The sequence below is a fragment of the Ciconia boyciana genome, chromosome 1 (assembly GCF_034638445.1).
Source record: "Ciconia boyciana chromosome 1, ASM3463844v1, whole genome shotgun sequence".
In the NCBI taxonomy this organism is placed as follows: domain Eukaryota; kingdom Metazoa; phylum Chordata; class Aves; order Ciconiiformes; family Ciconiidae; genus Ciconia; species Ciconia boyciana.
In genome coordinates this window covers 149,025,974-149,048,039 of record NC_132934.1, presented here as the reverse complement: position 1 = coordinate 149,048,039, position 22,066 = coordinate 149,025,974, and the positions used below count along the sequence as shown (strand labels likewise).

Below are 22,066 nucleotides of genomic sequence, written 5' to 3'. Positions count from 1 at the left end.
GAATTTTTCTCATATTAATTTTCAGTGAAATTGAATCAAATTATCTACTACAGTATAATGTACACCTATAACATCGCATATACCATCATGCTGGAAATTTACTTATTTTTAAATATGTCACTAGTGGTAACTGGGCCAAATAGCTTCTAAAAATTGTCAGATGAGATGTTCAGATGGCGTCGGCTGCCTCAGTGCCATTTACTTCACAGGCATTCCAGTCCTCAAAGGCCCTGCGATTTGCCAGCTGATAAATACTGCTTGCTTTCATATCTAATCAAGAGTTAATCATGCTGTGCATGAAACTTCTTCAAATTTCCTCCTCCATTATTGTTCGTGTTGCTTGAACAGCTATCAGCAGTCATCTCCCAATACATGCATCCATTCCAAAGCACGTCAAACTCCATATGCTTGCCCAACAAAAGCAAGGTGTGACCACAGCCCATGCTACGCTCAGCACTGAAATATGGCAGCACAGGCAGTAAGAGGGATGCTGGTGTGTACTTGTGTCCGTAACAAATCTGCGCCCATTTTACTGTACTCATTGCTTCTACTCTCAAAACTACCTTATTTTGAACTGGAGAGATTTGGGAGAATTATCATGCTAGGATAGATGAGCAATCTGCAGGTGAACTAAAGTAAACACATCAAATCAGATATACAGCCATTATCAACACAGAATTAACCTTAATAATATCTTACCCACCTGCCATCTTACATGTCTTCATACTGAAAGGTTTCCACAACTTTGTGGCTGTCTAGCAAAAATTCTGTAGCTGCCCACTGAGGCCCTGCTTTTTATTAAATGTGTTTTTCATTCCTGAACTCCACAACTTGCTTGTTTGGATTTTGTTCTTAAAAACTCAGCACAAAACAGATCCATATGATTACTCTCCACTTTGTGCAGCTGTTTTCCAGGAATACTACAGCATCGCTGCTTCTGAATCTGAAGTCAAACCTGATGCACCTTCCTTCTGCCTGCGTGCACACGCTCACACTCCCTAACGGCGTGTTGTATGTGACTCTGCCAAGGCACTTACCAACTGAAGTTGGCATTTCTCCCCACTGCAGAACCACATCCTTGGTGATCCTTCCGTACGTGTTGACATAAACTCCTTCATCCTCGTAGCAGACCAGTAGCTCCATCCCATCCGTGTTTGGGAGAATGATGATTGCATGAGGTTGGATACTGCTCTGGATCTACAGAGATGGAAGAGAAGAGGAAGCCTTTTGTTTTAATGCCACAGAGCCTGCACTGGGAGAAAGGGTTGGGCGATTTTTTATTTTGGCTGACAGCGCATCGGGGATTCACTCACTTCAGAAGTGCTAGCTCTGCTCTCCCCAAGCTAGACACCCTACACAGTGACAACAAAGACCTGGAAACCTTTGGGGCATAAACGCTCCCATCTTAAGACAGACACCTAAAACCAGGAGTGCCCATTTCTTTCCATGGGCAGAAAGGGAGCCTGGGGCAAGCAGCCCAGATGCAGACCTCAGACCTCTCCACTGTAGTGAATAGTTCTTGGGGAGGTGCATCGCACATTGCAGGCCCATCTGACACCTCTGTGTACAATGGACAACAGGAAACCTTGGTAGCTAAGGCCACCTGGCCTTTGCCAGCCCTGTGGAATCTTATCAGTGGGCTGTCACATCATTTGTACTGCCACCTCCCCTGCAGCCTCTGCTGGCCATGTAGCTGCTACCCCTGAAACAGTCATGTTAGCCCACGTCAGATCTGAGTGGGCAGCTCCCAACCATGGAGACACACTGGCCATGAGGAGGGGACAGGGAGTGAGACACAAGCCCCTAAGCACAGGTGGCCACATCTGCTTGGACCCCTCCACCAAATTTACTGCTGCCAGCATCTGGCAGTGATCCACAGGAACAGCCTGACATGTTGGTCATCTGAGGAAAGGAAGAGGTGGGGGGAAACCAGAAAGAAAGAAAAAACCCGACCCCAGCAGCAGCTCTTACATGTGTTGGTAGATAAATATCATAGACCGATCCTGAATCCACATCAACGGCATGGAAGCCAGCACAGGAGCCATAGATCACTTTTAGTCTCTGACCCTCTTCTACGGTTAGATCCACCAGCAATGGCTTATGTACCAATTCTCCAAATGACTGTAAGACAACCATCAGTGACATTGACTTTTCTGCTTAGAACCACAGCGGGTTTTATAAAAACATGCTCTAATGCACGTATTATGGGTTTATTCCTCCCATGTCCCTCTGGCCCCCATCTACTAGACCAGTCAGGCTAACATGTCTCTCACGGACAAGGACAGATTACCCTGCAACCTCTGTGGCATTTCAATCACATAATATCATAAGCTATTTTCTGTGGGGTTTACTTTAGTTGCTCTGTTTGGTTTTCAGTAAGAATTGTTTTCCCCAAAGTTCAGGGCAACATGACACTCCCGTAGTGTTTACTTCATCTGCACAACCGACAGTAACTGACTATCTGCAAATCAGTAATTATACCAAGCCAGCTAACTTCATTCCTGCTGCATTCAAAAAAATAGCAATGCTGAGTATCACTTAATGACTTCTTCTGCTCGGATGGAGATGTTCAGACTCAGTTCATTTCTCTCTGCCTCATGTTTTATTTATAGAGAGATGAAACAAACAGTTGTGATATTGTGCCATTTTGATTATTAGTTTATGCCCAGTTACAATTTAGAACTTTAAGCGTACTGCCTCTTAGAGCTAAAAAAGCTCTTAAATTAAAATATAATACAAAATTAATGGCAGATTTACGAAAGAACTTGTAAGATGGCCATGATAAAATGTCAGAGCATTTTTGTAAAAGGGGTAACTGCAAGTAGATATATGAAAATCCTACGTACGGCTGAAATATACTGTTACCTTAAAGGCCATAAATTTATGGTATGGCTTTGGTGCCCATGCATAGACTTCCACAGAACTCTTCAATGCAATTACCAAGAACTTGATTCTTTCATATTTTACTGAAATTAAAACAAAACAAAAAAAAGAATTCAGCAGTAATTCCAAAATCATTCCAGTTACTTCAGGAAAGCAGAAAATGACAATATTTCTCCATACTTACGTACATTTCAAGGTTTCTAGTAACACTGAATTTTAGGATTGCTAATTTCATGTAGTTAAGTATTTTGACACATTTGTGCCACAAAAATCATTACTCTTATCAGTAACTGAACCCGTCACCATGTTTTGAATGACCTAGTTGGTACACACTAATTTACACTTATTTTTTTCCACATTAGACAGTGCTTACTCATCAAGATAAGAAAATTGGTTTTCAGACAGGGACATTTCCAATAAAAGAAGCCCATGACTGTAGCAGTGTATTGGCAGTTCCAGTCACAGCACTGATAGTGGTATTTTGAGCTGACAGCAAAATTCGCCAGGGCAAAGGAGGGAAAAGGGGAACTGAAATGAAAAATTAGGAAACTAGTCCATTTCAAAAGCAAAAGGCAAGTTTGATAGCGGAGCACTTTGTCCCTAAAGCCTGAGATAACTCGGGGTGGGGAGGATCCACAGAATTTATCAGAAATAAAGTGTCACAACATAGCTGACCCACAAATTCTGGAATACATCTCTGTTCCCACATTCAAACAGCTGGCTAAATTAACCATCAAAAAAAGCTCTGTTCACTACTTCTGTTTTCAGGAGGGGACTGATAAAGTCTAGAAATGGCCATTCAAGAGGTGTTGCTGGATCTGCACTTCCAGCTGCCATCTGGATTTGGGAAGGAACAGATCATGGGCACTTCTAAATGTTGAGGTTCATTAACCTCTTTCCAGCACTCTTTCTAGGGGAGAAGAAAAAAATTTAGCATTATTTGGATGACATCGAGAAGGTGACATTCTGTGGACCTTCACCTTATGCCATTATATCTCCCAACCAAAACTGATTTTGAAACATGGCAGGAGTGAAAACCTTAGACTTGTGAGAAGGACACTTCTTTAATAAATACTATTTTAATGCCTTTTAGATATCCTACTACTGTACAAGCCTGCAGTTGTTGTCTCTTGGTAGGTAACAGGGAGACAAAGCTACTACTTGCTCCCTTTTTACTCTACAGGGAAGCAAGACTACTGAACCATAAGTGTTAAAGGACTTGACCACTTTCTCAACAGACAAAAAAAGTCTCTCAACCTCCACAGCTGTACCAACTGAAAAACAGAGCTTTTGTTCAGTCTTGTCTAGCTTACAAGACTTCCTGGAATTTTTTCTTGGGGAAGAGGAGGGTGTCAAACAAAACCACCTTATCTGTGAAAGGGGACCTTTGATAATCCTCATTCTTTGCTCTGGGTGCTATCTGGGAATTCACCCAAATCTTAAGTTTCAAAAGAGCAATTTATCATTTAGAGGAGCCAAAAATTGCCTGAAGCAACCGAGATCCATAAATATCACTTCACCCTGACGTCCGAGACCCCTGTTGCATCAAAGAGACAAGGAAGCGATCAGTGCCAGCTGCCTCGGTGGCAGCCTCCAGACCGCCAGCCCAACTATTGGCAGAGCTCATCCTTCTTGGGAACTGAAGCGCAGCTGTCAAAGAGGCCTCTCACTACCTGAAGAAGTCATCTATGGTTCAGAGGGAAGTTCAGTGCCAGGCTGCAGCCCAGGGTAACAAACCCCTCTTCATCTGGAAAAGAATGCTCTTTGTTTCACACGCTTCCCTGCTGGAAAGCCTCCTTTCAATAGCTGTTAATGTATTGTTAACAGGCCACTTCATTATGCTGCTGACACCCTGGGGTCTGATACCAGAGAAATGCATTATTAATTGGTTTTGGGGTCGCTCCTGGTTCAGCAGTCACTTACTGCCCTCGTTACTGATTACACCCCACTAGCAGGTTTTTCCAAGAGCACGACAGGAGGAGGCTGAGCTCAGTCCGACTGCTGCTGCTCCGCACTGACTGACACAGCTGGAAAGGAACTGAGCCGGCTCTTAGGAGAAAACCAAATCAAAAGGCAACATCCAGGGCCCATTGAGATGCATCATGAGACTGAAGCAGGAGAAAGAGCTCTTGGTTCATATCCCCACCTGCAGGGCAGCAGGCTCACTGCATATTCTGCTGACTCTGAATGCTACATCTTTCACTAGTTTTGCTGAAAGTTTCTATGCCAAATCCATTTAAATGACTTAAAACCACTCAAAGGCACCTGCCTAGTGAAAACACACTTCATCCCATAACTGTAGTGCAGTCGATCTGAGACAGCATTAGGAAATCTCATGAGCTAAAGGGAATCAATGAATCATCTTGAAGTTAAACATATGCTTCTGTTCCCAGATGCCTCCCGAAAGCTCGTGCACTAGCTAGGCCTGCTTCCTCCTCCCACTCTCTTTTCTTCTCCTTTTCTTTTTTTCCACCAGTTTTTAAAATCTACATTAAAGAGGAGACTTTTTTCATTCCATTCCAGCATGTGATTTCATCGCAGTAAATCAGGGGAACCTGTTAGTGAAGAAAACAGCTGCTGGTTGACAAGAGTCCCTCTGTTACCTAAAGGGTCTAACAGAGGTGCCAAAACATTACCAGCCCTCATTGTCCATATTAGCACTCTCCTGGAAGCTGCATCCACCATGGGAAGGAGACAGATGGGGATTTGCGCTTGCTCCAGTTCACAGCCCAGCATCTCGGCGCAAAAACTCTCCCATATTCAGTTTAACCCAGTAACTTGCCACCTATTCTGGCGCTTTGCCAGAGAAGTTTGCCCTGAGGGACACGGAAGACAGCTAGAAATCAAAACAAATCTTAAGCCCAGCAGCTACATGCACTGCAGTTCCCTTTCTCAGCCGGCTTTTACCCCGACAATTTGATTACTGCATTCGCTACTCACCAACTTTATAGTGCACACAGCCTTCCAAGTCGCCCACCGTTGTCCAGCCCTGTTTCTTTTCTACTTCAGGGTCGTTGTGAAGGATTTTATTTCTTAACCAGGACAAATAGTAGACTCGCAACTTGTTCTTCTTACCTGGCCACAAAATGAAAAAGATTGGTTTATCTCCATAGGAAGATAAGTGCAAATAACCACTGCCCAAGCAAACAGAAAGCCCCACCAAGCAAACCAAAATGACAATGAAGGAGAAACTGCTGCAAGCACACAGATCTCCCTCAGTTTTTACATCCACAACAGCTTTAATCCAGACTCCACCCAAACACATGCTTTCCTGATAATCAATGACAGACACACAGTAATACCACATGAACATAAAATGACAAACTTAAGGGAACAGCTCTTTGGTTGTCTGGTTCTTAGGATGCAAACAACTTTTATTAGAAAAAGGTTATGGTCCTACAACAAAAGCACTAGACAGTCATGCACCAAGGTAAAAAAAAAAAATACAGCTGAGTCAGAACGGCTCTTTTTCGCACAAAACTGTAGGAGAGCAGTAGGATGGAATTTGAGGCCCAAAATTATCTATACAGCTATCACAAGAGAGTAGGACTGGTGTCCTGGTTTTGGCTAGGATAGAGTTAATTTTCTTCCTAGTAGCTGGTATAGTGCTGTGTTTTGGATTTAGTTTGAGAATAACGTTGATAACACACTGATGTTTTAGTTGTTGCTAAGTAGTGCTTACACTAGTCAAGACTTTTCAGGTTCCCATGCTCTGCCAGGTGCACAAGAAGCTGGGAGGGGGCACAGCCAGGACAGCTGACCCACACTGCCCAAAGGGCTATTCCATACCATATGGCGTCATGCTCTGTATAGAAACTGGGGGGAGTTGGCTGGGGGGCAGCGACTGCTGCTCGGGGATGGGCTGGGCATCGGTCGGTGGGTGGTGAGCAGTTGCATTGTCTGTCACTTGTTTTGTACATTCTTCTATTGTTATTATTATTATATCTTCCTCTGCTGTTCTATTAAACTGTCTTTATCTCAACCCATGGGTTTTCCTTTTTTTTCCAATTCTCTTCTCCATCCCACGGGGGGGGAGGGTGAGTGAGCGGCTGTGTGGTGCTTAGTTGCCGACTGGTGTTAAACCATGACAACCAGTTTGAAAGGAGGAAGCAAAATTGAAGAAGAATATGGTGATGAAATGTATTTTACAAATTCTTCCCAGTTATCCATCCCTTATATCATCCTCGGAGACACAAACTGGTCAAGTTTTATTAAGATTGTTCATGATTCCCCTGGTGGAAAAGCACACCAAACAATAGCACTAACAATTTCATTACTGAACCACTTTACATCAGTTTTGTTGTAAGGAAAAATGTACAAAATCTGAAATTGCAGTGAGAGAATTTCACACAGCCCATGCAAACTTGCTAAAAGCTGACGACAGCTTTGTCAGCAGCCCTTCCCTTGTGCTGCAAGGGTTGTAATACTTATCAGGCTGCGCACGGAAACTGCAAGAGGTGTTTCTTCTCTACAGGTGAGAGAAGCTACTTGCCCAGGCTGCCCTATCTTCAACTGACAGTGCGTCTGCCATGGTCATCAAAATACAGCTCAGACTCTAACTCTCAGTACGAGAAGGCTGCCTTGAATGCAGAGCAAGGTTCATGATAAACTTTATCAGGGATTCTTTAACAACTAATGGCCTACAAAGCATTTTCTGAACTAGTGAGAAGGTGGCCCTAATGCACATACTCAAAGCTTGCATCCTCCTTCCTCCCTCCTGCTGCTTTGCTGCCTGAAGCCATTACAATCCCACAGATGACACTGGAGGCAAAGAAGAGAGATGGTCTCTGCTTTGACTTGGAGCCATTTAATAAGGCTCCATGAGGTCTCTGCACAAGGAAAGGAAATGGGAGAGGCTCTCAGGGACCCAACTTGTCAGTGGAGTAGCTCCATGCTAGTGCTTCACCAGCCACGATAAAGAAGCCATGAGGACAGTGTTTCATGGCCGTTGGAGCCGAGAGGAGACAGCTGACCTGTACTGCAGTCAGTGCTGGGCTGGCCAAGTGACACAGTACTGGTCTATGCCGCAGAAAGCCACGACCTGTCCAGATGGTCCACCTGGCAGCCTGTCAGCCAGATCCAGCTATAGGGTTTCGCTAATGTCTTTAATTTGTCTTTTAAGTTTTCACATGATGCCTACTGATGGATCAGTTCACGGATGGCTGCTCATTTTGGAGACGGAGATGGGCGTACAGCATCAGGGGATACCCGTTACGGCATGACGTGAAGCCTGAGCATTGAGACCATCCTACTGGGTGGTCCTACCACACTGGGGTCCTGGAGCTGGCGCAGAGCCCCTACCCTGATGGCAGGGGATCCCCCGACAGCGCCAGGCTCCTCGGGAGAAGCAGCTGCAAGGGCTGGGGCAGCACATGGGGAAGCACAGCTTGCAAACAGGCTGCTCCATGGACTCCAGCGCCACAAGTCTTTCTGTTATGAAGACACACAGCCTAGGAGATGTTTTTATGATTACTTGGATGGGGAAGGGCAGGAGGAAAAGAGGAGGCAGTTTCAAAGTGAAAAATCTGTTTGCTGAGCTTAAATTTAAAGTGGAATTGGAGAGCCATTTTCAAACACTGGACCTGCTATTTAATTTTAAAAGCCCCTCTGCTCTGACAGCACCAAATGAAACGTGAAGTAACAGTGCACTATCCTTTGTTTATCCCTACTACAAATGTGACAGCAGATTTGGCAGTAAGTGAGCACCCTGATTTATTGCCTGACTTCGTATTTATTAAGCCAAGTTTCATAAAGGGATAAAGCCCCACCACTGCCATAGCTCTGTAAGATTTGGAAAAGGGACCAGAGCAGGAAACAATATTCCCAGAAGTCCCACATGTGACCAGGGAAAGGTCCTCCCTTGAAAATACTGCAAACAACAGCCACAAGGGCTCTTTTAGAAACACTGAAATAGGGAACACAGTCCAGGCCAGAAGGCACTGCAGTTCTGGGCGAGGAAGAGCTCAGAGGGCACAGGAGAGCTGAAGGCCAGTACAATGCACTGAATGTTTTTAAAGTCATCAAAAGTCCCTGTGCACCAGGAGACAAATTCTCTCTCAGATATTTCCGTGGCTTCAGCTTCCCCAGTAGCTTAGTCAAACTTGAAGACTCAGAACAAACAGTACACATGGGAATTTCCCAGCACGTGGCTCATTTTTTTTTTGTTCTGGTTCACACGATGTGCACCAGGGTAGTTCTCTCCAGCCAGAAACATTTTTCAAAACAACAGAGAAATCTCTCAAGTGTGTTCCCATTGTGTTTTAGTGTCTAGACCACAAGGAAAGTCACAAGACAGGAAATTCCTCTGCCTTTCAGCAGCCTGACATGAAAAGAGCAGGACCGGTTAGTTATATAAACATGGCTGTGCATGTATTTAATCAAGTTATGCTGCTCTTAACGTTCATATTGGGAGTGGGGGGATTAGATCCTTCTGCTTGTAAATCTCTACCAGTCAGTTTAAAACGCTTTCAAAAATCTGGTCCTTTTTTTTGGTCTAATTGTTACAGCCATGAAATAAGAAAGAAAACTCTGCTCCAGCCATCAAATGAACTGATCAGCCAGCAACTTCTATAAGAGCTCCCAGCTCTGGTTCTCCCACAGACGTCGTTTCAAATGCAAAGTCCATTTTCCTATATTGAGTTTTTGGTTTTATTGTCACTGTGGTTTTTAATTATTAAGCGGGCAGATTCCAACCAGTTCTTCTACTCTGTCATCCCTTCCTAACCTTCCCAAGTGCCACCATCAGGCAGCTGGGCTGGCAAAACCCTCAGGGAGCCACAAGCAGAGCATGTTCTGTATGCACGTCCTCGCTCTCTCTTCCAGCGTTTTTATGATTCTCAGCACTGTATTACCTGAGCAGCCGTATGAACAGTATGAACTGAAGAACCAGTTAACCACTCTGCTTTGACCTGCAAAGCTTTCTTGTGCCAGCTGTAGTATCTCAGTATCAAAAGCTTTATTGTCAGTAAGTTTTATATTTGAGATCTACATTGGAAGAAGAATTGATTTCAGGTTTCCAGACTCTAAAGAGCGTATATTAAAAGCAATTTTAGGTGACAATCCCCTTGAAATCCTAACGCGCTGCAACTTCTTCGCGCAATGTGGTGACACTTTTCAAACCTCACCACTGTCAGCACATCACTTCCCGAAAAAGCCGAGGGAACACACGGCCAAGAGTGCCATAGGGAGCTGAACAATGCTCCCAGCAGAGCAGTAGCAGCCCTGGGACAAAGCTCAGAGGCAGCTCTGTAACCAAGCTGCCAAAACACACCCCATGCCAACCTGCCAAAACGCACCCCATGTGTTTTGCAGAAACACATCCCCATGTCAGTGTTCCCAGTTTGCCTGGAGAGGTGGAGCAACTCACTATAAATAAAAATACACTAAGAGAAGTCTAGCATGAGGGTAGCTTGAATTGAGCACTGCAGTGCAGAAGCCAGAACAGGAAGGTAAGGGGGACCTGAGCATAAAAGCATCACGGTTTCACCAAGTGTGCTCCCCCCGCCCTGCCTCTCGGTGGGCAGGGATGCCTCTTTCCTGCCTCATACTCTGGTAACCTCCCATAAAATGCAGGAGATGGGACAGAGACGAAGACATAAACCAGCCAAAGATCAGCCGATTTCTTAAGGGTTAATGTAGCGTGTCTCCACAGAGGAAGCAATAGTTTTGAAGGAAACAAAGAAAACGGATGTGTCAGGGTACTCCGATCGTGACTGATGTAAACGTAAATAAACCTAAAACAATTACACACAAGATTGAATCACAGACATTTGTCATCTGTATAGGATATGCTTCAAACCAACAGATTTTACACGTTTGATTAAACAATATTTTTGTTTATAAGGTCTACCATAGAACAAACTCTATCAAATGGTGCTTTTCAAACAGCTTACATTTTAACGTACAGCATCAGACATGAAAAGGACACACAGCAGGTTGTGTTTTTTTAAAACCCTCCTTGAGTCATCTTTTCTTTTTAAAGATTTCACAGCATAGCTATAGCTGAGACCGCAGCAAGCAACAAGCCAATAAAATACGGCTGTTCTAGACAGAAACGAAGTCCCATGTTGACGACACCAGCATGGGCACGGTTCTTTGGACTTCTAGTAGTATAACACCGCTAATGCATTAAATTGCATTAAATTGTCTAGGTGTGTGTCCTTCTGCACAAGTGTTGGGAGAGCCAGAGAGCTCCTCCAGTGGAGTCAGAGGGGCTCTGGAGCCTCAGCAAAATTGTGGGTGACTCCGAATAATGACACAGGGGCCACTGTGCAAAACCTCATTTAACATCCTCTCCCTGTCAGACGTGCACAGCGTAGCAAAGGCTGATTTCACAAACTAAAACAAAAGGAAAGGTAAATGGCTGAATGACACCTGTGAAGAAAGATTAACAGCGCACCACACCAGGTTGCGTAACAGCAGGATAACCTTATGCAATAACTCTCTGGAGCCAAGCAGTCTGGAACCTCAAGCTTCATAAAACACGTTTTTCATCGGCGCACACAAAACAAACAGAACAATCACCACCACCCTTCATCTCCCATTGCTTCGCCATCTGCAGTTGCATCCAGTGAGAGACAAGACCAAAAGTTGCACCGATCTGCCTTCCCACACTGGTAATTTCCACATCACGTACATATTGTACTCCCCTCTCTCTCAAACACACACACACACACACTCACTGCACATCACTCTTATTTCCCTACTTCGCAAGAGCATTTCCCATTCTACAGATTTTAACACACAAGACATCTTTAAACCCAAGTAGCAAATCATGTTTTGGTTAGAAAGAGGCCAGGTTGAAAGTAATCATGACAGAGGGAAAGAATGCCATTTTTCCAAACTTCACAAAACATTAACTTAGAGCTCCCAAACACCAAACAAACAAACAAAGCCAGACGTTTCCCCCAAACTCATGCAGCATTTTTAAAGGCCACCCCATAGGAGGAAGGACAGGGGGCAAGCAGGCACTGGGTGTTATGTGGAAAGTGATTCACTTGCAGAAACGAACTGTAGACTCAGAGAGGTGAAATGATGGAAAACCCACTGACTTCAGTCAAGTCAGGACTTCCCCCTCAACACACAGGCTGCCAAGAAAAGCGTTCTGCCATGCCATGCCAGAAGGGGGAAAAAATCATGCTGAAAAGTTAACTTTACCAGAAATTGTCACCAAGACATTCAGCCCTTCAAGGACATCCATTTGCTGGAATCGTCTTCGATTGATGAGCGGATAAACCTTCCCCTGACCACTTCTGTCTAGCAGCATCAGACCACTTTCAGTGCCCACTAACAAGTTCACTCCTAGAAGAAACAAAAACAGGTCCAAGTTAGCAGGCAGATTTTCCACATATTCTGATGAATTGATGCTTGATATAGCAACTGTCTTGTTTCAAGCAGGTCTACCCACTGCTGGCTGGGTCTCAGCTGCCTGCAGCCTAAAAGATTTCACGATGTAGAGGCTGCCTACATTACCTACCCACAGTGACTACTGACGCCAAATTGCAGTGCTAAAGAGAGTGAGAGACCATGGAGAGCTTTCTAGAGCACCGGTTCCCAAACAAAAAGGCATGCTAATGTTGGAGGAGGGGTGAGGCACAAAGTGGTACCCAAGCTTATGTATTCCGAAGATGTATTAGCTGTTGGTAGCGGGGTTGGTAACAGGATGCTCTTGACAAGGACATTGCAAAAAAGCAGTGGTAGGGGCTTGGTCCCCACTGGGAGAAGCAGACTGTGGTGCAGCCCTCCTGTAAAAGGATAGGCACAGGGTTGGTCCTCAGCTTCCCAACAATCCTTTCCATCTGAATCTTAAAACTAGGGGAATTACAGTAATCTTGTGTTTCCACAGATTTCTCCTAAAGATCAAGCAAATACAGATGAGAAAAGTCAGTAGGCCAGTTTCTTTCTACAAAGGTCCAACCATCCACTGGAACACTTTCCAAGAGTCCACAAAACCTTTGTATTTATAATCAATTACATTTTTTTAGTAGTAAATACATATATATATATATATATATATATATATATAAAAATATATATAAAAGACTAGGTTTTTAAAACCTATTAATATATTATCACTCTTAAATTTCATGACTATTTATTTGCAATAGTGTTTCAGTCTAGGACCCCACAAATTATGCAGAGACAGATCAGATACAGTACATGAAATGGAAATCAAACCAGATGCATGACTTGCTTTCTTAGACTTCTATGTTGCAATCCCAATGTAAAACTTGTCATCCTTAAGCATAATAAAGTAATGAAATACGAAAAGCAAAACTCACACAAGGTGATCATAGTTATATTGCTTAACGGCCTTAATCCCTAGTCAAGACAATTAATCCCCAGAGATATAACTACACTGGTGCCAGTGGATGTATCATCCAGGCTGATCCCGTAACGAACCTTTGCTAATGCAGCATGTGGGCCCAATACACAGGAGTCTGTATCTTGGCGCAGTCTGCATCTATAGCAGTGACATGCCTTCTCACAGTATTGAAAAAGGGCATTGCTCACAAGGACGAGGAATGCTACCTAAACAAGACCCTGGCTACCAGGCATGGGAGGGGTTTGCAAAAAGGAGAGCATGTTCACCCTGACCCAGAGGGCACGAGGTGTCTCCCAAAGGGGACAGGGTGTTAGCGGAGAGCAGAGCTGCAGCCAGGAGGTAGTGATGGGGAAGGAGCCTGAGCTGCTGGTGCTGGCGCACTCTGAAAGGCCTCTGGCTGGATGAGAAAAACAGATGTAGCCCATGGAGAGGTCAGAAACCATCACGCATCTCCATTTTCCTCTCTCTTGCCCTTTCAGTAAGGAAACTTCAGAGGTCCCAGCGGTCCCCACAAACCATCTCCTCTCCCTTTGCTCAGACTTGCTGCTCTGCTACTACTCTGCCTCCTCCAGGCAGGAAAGTACATGGACACTGGCAGGCACAGAACCCATCTTGGGAGAGGGCCCTCCTGGGCTCTCCTTCAGCTGCTGACGCCTCCTCCATCCCCTTCCTACCCTCCTCCTGCCTCTGCATCCCCCACATGGGTCTGCACCTGCTGGCTCCTGTCCCACGGACGCTGGGGGCATTTCACATCAACCGTCTCCCATACTGGGAAACATCCTCAAACTGGGAAGCGGTGGAAGGAGGTAGGGAGAGCGAGGCACGCACTGAGTCAGGGCTCGGCACTGGCTGCAGCAGCACCAAACCAGCCAAGGAAGAGCCCAGCAGTCGGTTTCCTTCCTGCAGCTCCGGGACCCATTGACTAAAGCTGTCAGTGATTCAGCTTCAACACGTATTTTTGTATTTTTTCCAGCGTGGATTACAATTCAAAGCAAGCCACATGCAAACTGCTCCCTCAGAGTCCCTTCCCTTCTTTGCCCATCAGGGCTCAATCGCTCCCGCCTCCACCCTCATCTCTTCCTCTGCTGCCTTTGCGGTGCAGTTGCTTCTGCTTTGAGTTTACATGTGCGCCCGTCCCCGACCCCTTCCCTTAGCTATATGCTTTTTCAGATGAAACTGCGGAGGTACTATGCTGGTGGCAAGCAGCGCCTGTATTTTAAAATGCAGGCACTGTCTTTATTCACAGCCAGCAGAGCTCTTCTACTGCCATCCTACAATTAAGCAGTTCTGGTTTTTCAAACAAATGGAAATGCTTCCTGAAAGAGTACAGGCTGTTTGTGGAGGCTGGGTGTAAAAATCTACGCTGCTGCATCCATGTCATTAACACTGACTTTCACCACTTAGAACTAGAAGAAACAGCATCATAGACCTAATGCAATCAGCAGCCTGCCAGATACTATGGCATTACCACTGGTAAAGGCAAAGCAAAACAAAGCAAAGCAAACCCCCCTCTTTTTGAATAAGAACATCGTCATGAAATGGCTTAATTTGCTTAAGGGTAAAGGAAGCTAAACCTTATCAAGAAATAAGCATGTGTACCAGCTTGCATCACCATCAGTTTGGCCCTAAATGTTCAACATGGAAGTGCTTTGTTACAGCTGTAAAACACCTCTAGGATTTTATGCCTATACTTTAAATCACCATGACAGTCAGATACCTAGATCAAAGAAATATAAAACCATTAACACAAATTGCTACTGGCAAAACAAGGCAGATCAGAGAAATTATGAGTCATCTTTACTGATCCCATACAATTTCTCTCTGCCTTCGCCCTCTCACAGCCTGAAAGTTTACATTTGCACAAGTCTTCATTTTATCAAAGAATGATTCATATGAATACATGCAGAAATAGCACTGGGGTAAAAATTCTTACCAGTAAGTTCTGGAAATAAAGAAAACAGCAAATAGGAAGATAAGGTGTTGGGAGAGCTATTTAATTGACATGGTTTTGCAGGCAAGAAGGATAGGACAACAATGCTGTTCTGAGAAACAAGAAATGCTGGAAATAACCCCAAAAGAGAACTAAAGCCTTGGAAGGAGCTGTGAAAATGTAAACAAGGAAAGTGCAGTGTTACCTATACAATCATTGTGTAACTCAGGGGAACGGCCAACTCTCTTCTTCATAGTTTTTAAAATGACATGCACGTAATATACACAAGCATCATTTATTAACATCTAGATAATGAAAAAATTCAGGTGGCCCCATAGATTCTGACCAAGAAAGAAATGACACAGCAGAGAAAAGCTTTTGCTGGGTGTTGCAGCAGTGGTTCCACATTGTAGCAGGCAACAAACACTGTTCTAAGCCTTTCAACCAGTGTAGGATGCTGACTAATTGTCTGACACCAACATAAATTACTCCTTGTGACAAGAAGGCCAGACACAATTGGTCAGCTGACATCCCATACCCAGCTTCCTTCTGCACTAACCACTCTTAATGAAACCAAGCCATAGTCTCACACTGGAAAATGTCCCTCCTACCCTTCTCTTTTCTCTCTTCCTTCCAACATAAACTGATGACTGAGGTGGAAAGTCATCTTACAAAACACATCTTAATCAAGCTCCAAAACAATACGTTAGCAAGAGGCTCAAGATGATGATTATTTTTCAAATGGAATACCCTATGTGCACCAGGTGTACAATGCAAAGATGACCACAAGTTCCCAAACGCTGCAAGAGATGTACTAACGAGGGCTAGAGAGAAAAGGACATCCTGATCAGCTAAACGAAGTCTGAAGTGTGCCATCAGAAGCATATATACAGCAGTGGGAAATTATACCAAAGCAGAAGCAGCATAATAATAATCAGCCCTTGCAACAAAAAGATGTAAACAAGCATTGAATAAATGCAGAGAAATAGCTAAGGTTTCAGAGATACATTCTCGAAGACTGTAAGTTCATATTGGCACGTCGGCACTTCAGAAGTGCAGGAGACAAAGGAGAAACAGGTTTGCATTACCCCATAAGGCAGCACACAGTATCTCAGAATTGAATCTCTTCTTGTATTTGCGAATCTCTGGGGTATCGCTCTGTGGCCGTGTATTCGTGGGATTCACGTTGACAACTGATCCTTTCCGTGTAGGGTCTTGTCTTATTGCCTCTGATCTCATTGCTTCACTAGAAAATCCTACTGAAAAAAAGAAAAGTAAAGTGCATGTAATAACCCTTAAGTGCTAAATTCTGGCCATATTTTCTTTACACCAAACAACCCAAATCAGTAACTGAGAATATTGAGCAAGTCTTTCTCTTTGTAAGAAATGTAAATGGAAAAAGAAATAAACTATGTAATCCATTGCAAATCAAATAAAAAGCATGACGGTAACATTTGTAAGTACTTTGAAGAGCCACTTAAGTCACGGAACCCTTTTTCAATTGTCGTCTTCAGCTGCTTTACTTACCCACAGAAGTCACAGTTGTCCCACTAGATGGAGAAATCTGTAGTAATCTGGGGTCTATAAAAGGTGTAAAGGAGGAGGAAGATTTGTGTTTCTGGAGTGTGTTACTAGCGGACTGAGTCTGCAATGTAAATTTCAACTTTATTAATATTAATGACAATAAAAAGCACGGATAACAACAACCAACATTTTTAAGTCACTACAGAATTATGCTACAGAGCCTCCCCAAGCTTTTATACTTCCTTTATAGATACACAACGCACTGCAGGCACCACACCTGGACTAGATACATATGCACACTGCACATGTTACAGAGAAATGTAATTAGCTAAATTGTCGTCCCTGTCACCTCACCTGCTAGCGAAGATTTTTAGGACTGGCCACTACCATCAGGCACAAAGTGAGGGAATGTCTCCTTTTTTAAAAATCTGCTTAAATGTATGTATACTATCTTATCTGCAAGCTGTCCACTACCTACAACTTTTGAATTTATGAAGCATCTCCTAAAGTGAGCTAGTTTAATAAATTATGAAGTTTGATCTCTTGGATTGTGCAACAAAATCAGAACCATCTGGGATCAAGCATTCACTTCTACGATGGATTATGTTTCAATGTCCACTACTGTTCGTTCTCCCTATTTTGTTTAACCTGAGCCTCTTGCCAGAAAGCTGCAGCAGGTTCTTCCACCTTTATTTGACAAAGCAACATATTAAACCTGTATTGAACAAAGGGGCTCATTAGTGTGGAAGGTGTAGCAAACGGTGATATGAAGCTATGAATAGTGGATAAAATCACTGGTGCTTGCTGAGTTATGTGGTCTAAACATGAAAAAACATAAAGAAAGGAAAAAGACAAGTGAAACAATGAACTGTTAAAAGTGGAAATGGAACGACTTAAAAACCCTTGCCAGTTTAGTATTATAGTGACAACATTGCATACTGAAGCAGAATGGGACAAGTGGAAAAAAAAAAGTGTATATATAAAGGGCGTGCATGTGGGTAAGTTACACCAAGCAGTACTGGGTTTTTGCTCAGCTTTATGCAAACGTAGTTAGAGACACTTCTTTATCATCAACTAATCTTCAACCTCTGACCTTTCTAAGCCTCTACTCTGCAGAAAAAATAGCAATGGGTGTTAGGAGCATATCACTCCCCTGCACAGCTCAATACCGAAAGGCTTTTTCGCTACCAGCCACTGCCATAGCCTCCACTTCCCAAGCTGAGTAACTGAACCCTGCTTATTTATTGCTTAGATCAAAGTAATGAGCAAGCATATCTCTGGATCAATCAACTGATCTCTATAACCTACAAGAGTGTGCTTTTAGAAAGATCAAAGACCAATGAAGCATAGCTGAAAATTAAGTATTACGCTAACCGAATTTCCAGGAGGAAACCCTGCCACCCACCCTCCTGCTACGTGGTTCAGACGCATTTTTGATCCTGTGGTAAACACGTGTATCACCATCAGCCTAGCCAGCTCACCGCAACCCCTCTTTCTATTCACACCACTTGCATGCCTACATGGCAGGACAGCTCTACCCTGAGAAGCAGCAGCTTCTTTTCACCGAGTTTTGCTCCCCCTGCTTGCATCGAGAAAGCGGCTCCCCCTGAGAGCCAGGCTGGCCACCCAGCCGGGAGTGGAGCCACCACACCGGCTTCCTCGCTCACTGCTAGGGTCGGTAAGGGGCGAATGACGCCCTTCATTCACACGTGTGCATCTCCTCTGCGGCGAGGGGCTACACACATGTGAGGGACCGGGCTTGTCCACCAGTGCTGGGTGAGTAAGGGAAGGCACCGTCCTGGGATTAGCCCAGGACAGCAAGAGGGAGCTCCCCCTGTAGCGAAGCATTGCTTCTCCACCTGGGCACAACCAGCACTGGTGGAGAACAGTCATCTTTACACAGCTGCTTTTCAGAGTACACACATACTTGGAAAAAAACCCAAACATTTTCCCCCATTCATTATTCCAAAACAACAATACCTCAGGCTTTTACAACCCTCCCGGGCAACACCTGATTTGTTCATCCAGCCTATGTGGCAAGCTTTTAAGAGCAAAATCCCTCCATGGCCGCTGCCGCTTCCTCTCCCAAAGGGTGAGTTTCCACAAGCAGCTCCTCATACGTGCGGAGTTACTAGCCCAGCCTTTACTGACAAGGCCAAAATTAACCACTAATTTTTAAGAGGCACACTGCTTGCAATTAGCCTGCTCCCGGAATAAAACAGAATTAAAAAATAAAAGAGTATTGGCTTGAAAATGCAGTAGTCAAGTTTAGTTTAAAACGAACGCCATGCAATTAATGACTCACTAAGAGGAAGCAAAAATAGTAAACTGGCAAGTTTGGCATGGGACTGCTCTAGAGTTAAGGGCTTCTTACACAGAACTGAAATGTGTTATTTGGGGGGTGGGAACAAAGGTGACAGAAAAAAAAAGCAGGGGAGATTGGCTGGAGTTCCTTTGCAAACTAGCTACTAGGCAATGCTGCTATAACCCTACGAAAGCAGCCAGCTGTGGTGTAAGACATACCTCATTAGTAGTTAGCTTGTCCTGGGGTGTCTGTGGGGACATGGTGGGTGTCGGCTGGCTGGAGGATGGGGAGGAGGAGGTGGAGGAAGTGGAGGAGGAATGGCTTTGCTGTAAGAGATCTGGCAAGAGGTGAATGCGACCGGCAAAGCCATTGCTCTCATGATGGCTGGCACGCTTTTTGTCAACTGTACTCTGTAGAAAAAACAGGCACACTTGTCTTGCTCAAGTGCTGCTTAAAGGTCTACATCCCTAACAACCTCTCTCCTTCTCTCCCTCGCTCGCTTCCTACCTTTTCACATTTATTTATTTATTTATTTTAAAAAATAAGCTGATAATCCATGCCTTGATGCCTGGATGGAAAGGGAAAGTGGGCAGAGCCACTAGAATTCAGTAAATTCCCACCTCTTCTGGCAAGCAAAAGCTTAGTTCATGTGGTTGACTGGCACAGACAGTTCCACTAATTAACAGAAGAGTAACTGCACTGGTAAGTCTTCCACCACAACGCGGACAAGCACATTTCTGGGGGTGTGGGGAGGATTTCTTCCCCTATTGTTTTGTTTAAAACTAACTTAATTCCTATACAGATACAAGCTTGGACTGTCTGGTGAATGCCTTCAGCTAACTATTTAAAACAATAAGCATGAAATCTTAATTTTCAAACCAGAGGGCTCAATTAAGAAATTGGCATTCAGTTGTGAAATTCAGAAATGTGATTACTGAGGGAACTCCTATAAGCTAGCACGCTCATTAACACACGAGCTCATTTAAAAGCAGGGAAACATTATCTTTCAGAGGCACAAGAATGCAATATTTTCGGAATCAAAGGCAACAACACAGCACTCTAGCTCTGTCCACATTCTCTGCCTCGCCACCTATTTTGCTTCTCCGTTCCCCCACGCTAACTGTTGCAAGAATTTGTATGTACGTGTGTGTGTATGCTATCTGGGTGGTCTGTATGCCCTCAACTACAGGTTCAAAACAATTTTAAAAACACCCTGAATGCTCCCCCCCCCAGCCTCCCTCCCAGCCCACTCCTGAGAGCCACATTTGGTTCTATGGTAAAACTAAACAAAATTCTTGCTCCAGGTACTTGCTCCACACACCTGCAGCTTTTCTACCCTTCTCTGCCACAGACTTTGAGGTACACTGCATGGTGCTGCCATAGGTGTCACTGGAAAGCATGCAAAACAGTAGCAAGGGGTGAAGGGCTACTCTCCTCTTTGCATGCATCAAACATCTTGCTCCTCTGAAATTCACTACAGCTGTGTCTTGATAATACGAACAACAAATATAATGTAGAAACAGCATGGGTGAATGAGCGAGTGGGTTAATGAGCACAGAAAAGGTGCAGCACTGCACAGGGAAGGAAAAGCAATACCTGTCGGACAATTAAGGTGCCCTCCTTAGAAGGAGTCAAGGCAGGTTCACTCTCCACATCGTCATGGACGATCATGGTTTTCACTGACTCTGTTTCACCATTGCTCAAGTTCAGTGTTGACCTATTGGCCGGATGAGAAATAACTGGAGTGAGATAATAGCATTTGTGCCCTAGCTTTCATTGCCCCACACCAAGGCACACTCAAAATTAATTTATATTGTGACCAGAGAGCAATATTTACATAACCTGCCTAGAAAGGCTTCTCTGTAAGAAAAATAGTCAGGAGTTTGTTCAACACCGCTTCTTGTTTTATAACAAATCAAACGAAAGGACATAATTTATAGAAGCCTACTTTTTGAAAAGATTACCCTCTGTGTTTGAAAACGTGACATACAAGGCTGCCATGTCTTGCTCATAGATTGTTGTAAGCTGAAAGAACTAACATACAAGCCAAAATATGCAACGTCCTTTTCCTTCAGCCCCCTAAGAGGGAAAACAGAAGCAAAACACAGAAGAACTAACACTGCTCGGACATCATCTGGTCCAGAAGTAGATTCATCTGCTCCTTCTTGTTCCATATCATCGTCTTCCTCATCTGTTGTCCCTGACTCCTCACTTGAGGATGAATAATCCGTCACTTTATGTGGAGGTCGCACATCCTCTACCGCTCGCAATTCCTTTGCCAATGCAGTTAAATCCTGACAGGAGAGGGAGGAAAAAACTGATGTTGCAAGGAAGAGAGAAGAGTTTGCAAGACAGCCCAACTGAATTAGTGCCCGACTTTACTCACTTGTTCACTGCTGTGTTTCCATAGCCCCAGCAGTATTGTTACCTTTGATTTATTCATTCCTGATAGTTACCAAAACTCACTTTCTGATAAATTAAAGCACCGAAAGACTCAACATAAGGAGGTCTTGCCATATTATAGAAAAATTTGCATATTCTGAATCCAAAATATCCTGATTATGACTTCAGTTTATCCCATTATACCATCTGAAGGACATACATAAGCACCCGGACCCACTCTCGCACAGCGGTTGACTGTCACAGACCATTTTCCTAAACTTTGCAGGTTAATAGCATCCACCACAAGAAATCTAGGCAGCAAGGTAGCAGAAACATCCTAAGACTTATTGAGCCATGCAAGGCACAGTCGCAGAAAGCTGACCTCCTTGAAACCTTTTGATCCATCTCCAGTTGCATGGATCTGTGCTAAGGAGTCCACTTGAGAAGTCAGATTCATTAGCACCAGGTCAGTCGCACACGACTGTCAAACAGCATGGGACATAAGCTGCTTTTCTGTCCGCAGCTTGGAGTGTGGGCAAACCAGGTTTGCAGTCAGCGCAATCTGCTCTCAATTGTGTAGCTCCGCTTCATTTAGCTGAATACAGTTTATGGCAAATACTTCACACATTATACTATCAGAAGTGAAGGACCAACCTCTATGTTTCTTTAAGACAGCAGCTTTAACTGACAGATTTGGGTGCTAGTGCAGTATCATAAA

At 44.1% G+C, this 22,066-nt stretch overlaps 1 protein-coding gene across 10 annotated transcripts in view; it reads right to left on the bottom strand.

The window, feature by feature from the left end:
- Window positions 1-22,066, bottom strand: part of MAP4K4 (mitogen-activated protein kinase kinase kinase kinase 4) — a 166,403-nt gene that overhangs the window by 5,143 nt on the left and 139,194 nt on the right. For 5 of the 10 annotated variants that reach the window (XM_072849714.1, XM_072849716.1, XM_072849718.1 and 2 more), the window contains 10 exons: window positions 21,085-21,260; window positions 20,563-20,683; window positions 19,185-19,376; window positions 16,665-16,782; window positions 16,226-16,396; window positions 12,040-12,183; window positions 5,824-5,958; window positions 2,866-2,966; window positions 1,972-2,121; window positions 1,038-1,197 (listed from right to left, as the gene is read on the bottom strand). In XM_072849714.1, the coding sequence (XP_072705815.1) occupies window positions 1,038-1,197; window positions 1,972-2,121; window positions 2,866-2,966; window positions 5,824-5,958; window positions 12,040-12,183; window positions 16,226-16,396; window positions 16,665-16,782; window positions 19,185-19,376; window positions 20,563-20,683; window positions 21,085-21,260 (1,468 nt within the window). The remainder of the gene's footprint in view (window positions 1-1,037; window positions 1,198-1,971; window positions 2,122-2,865; window positions 2,967-5,823; window positions 5,959-12,039; window positions 12,184-16,225; window positions 16,397-16,664; window positions 16,783-19,184; window positions 19,377-20,562; window positions 20,684-21,084; window positions 21,261-22,066) is intronic. The other 5 variants (XM_072849719.1, XM_072849723.1, XM_072849724.1 and 2 more) reach the window with 3 other exon arrangements.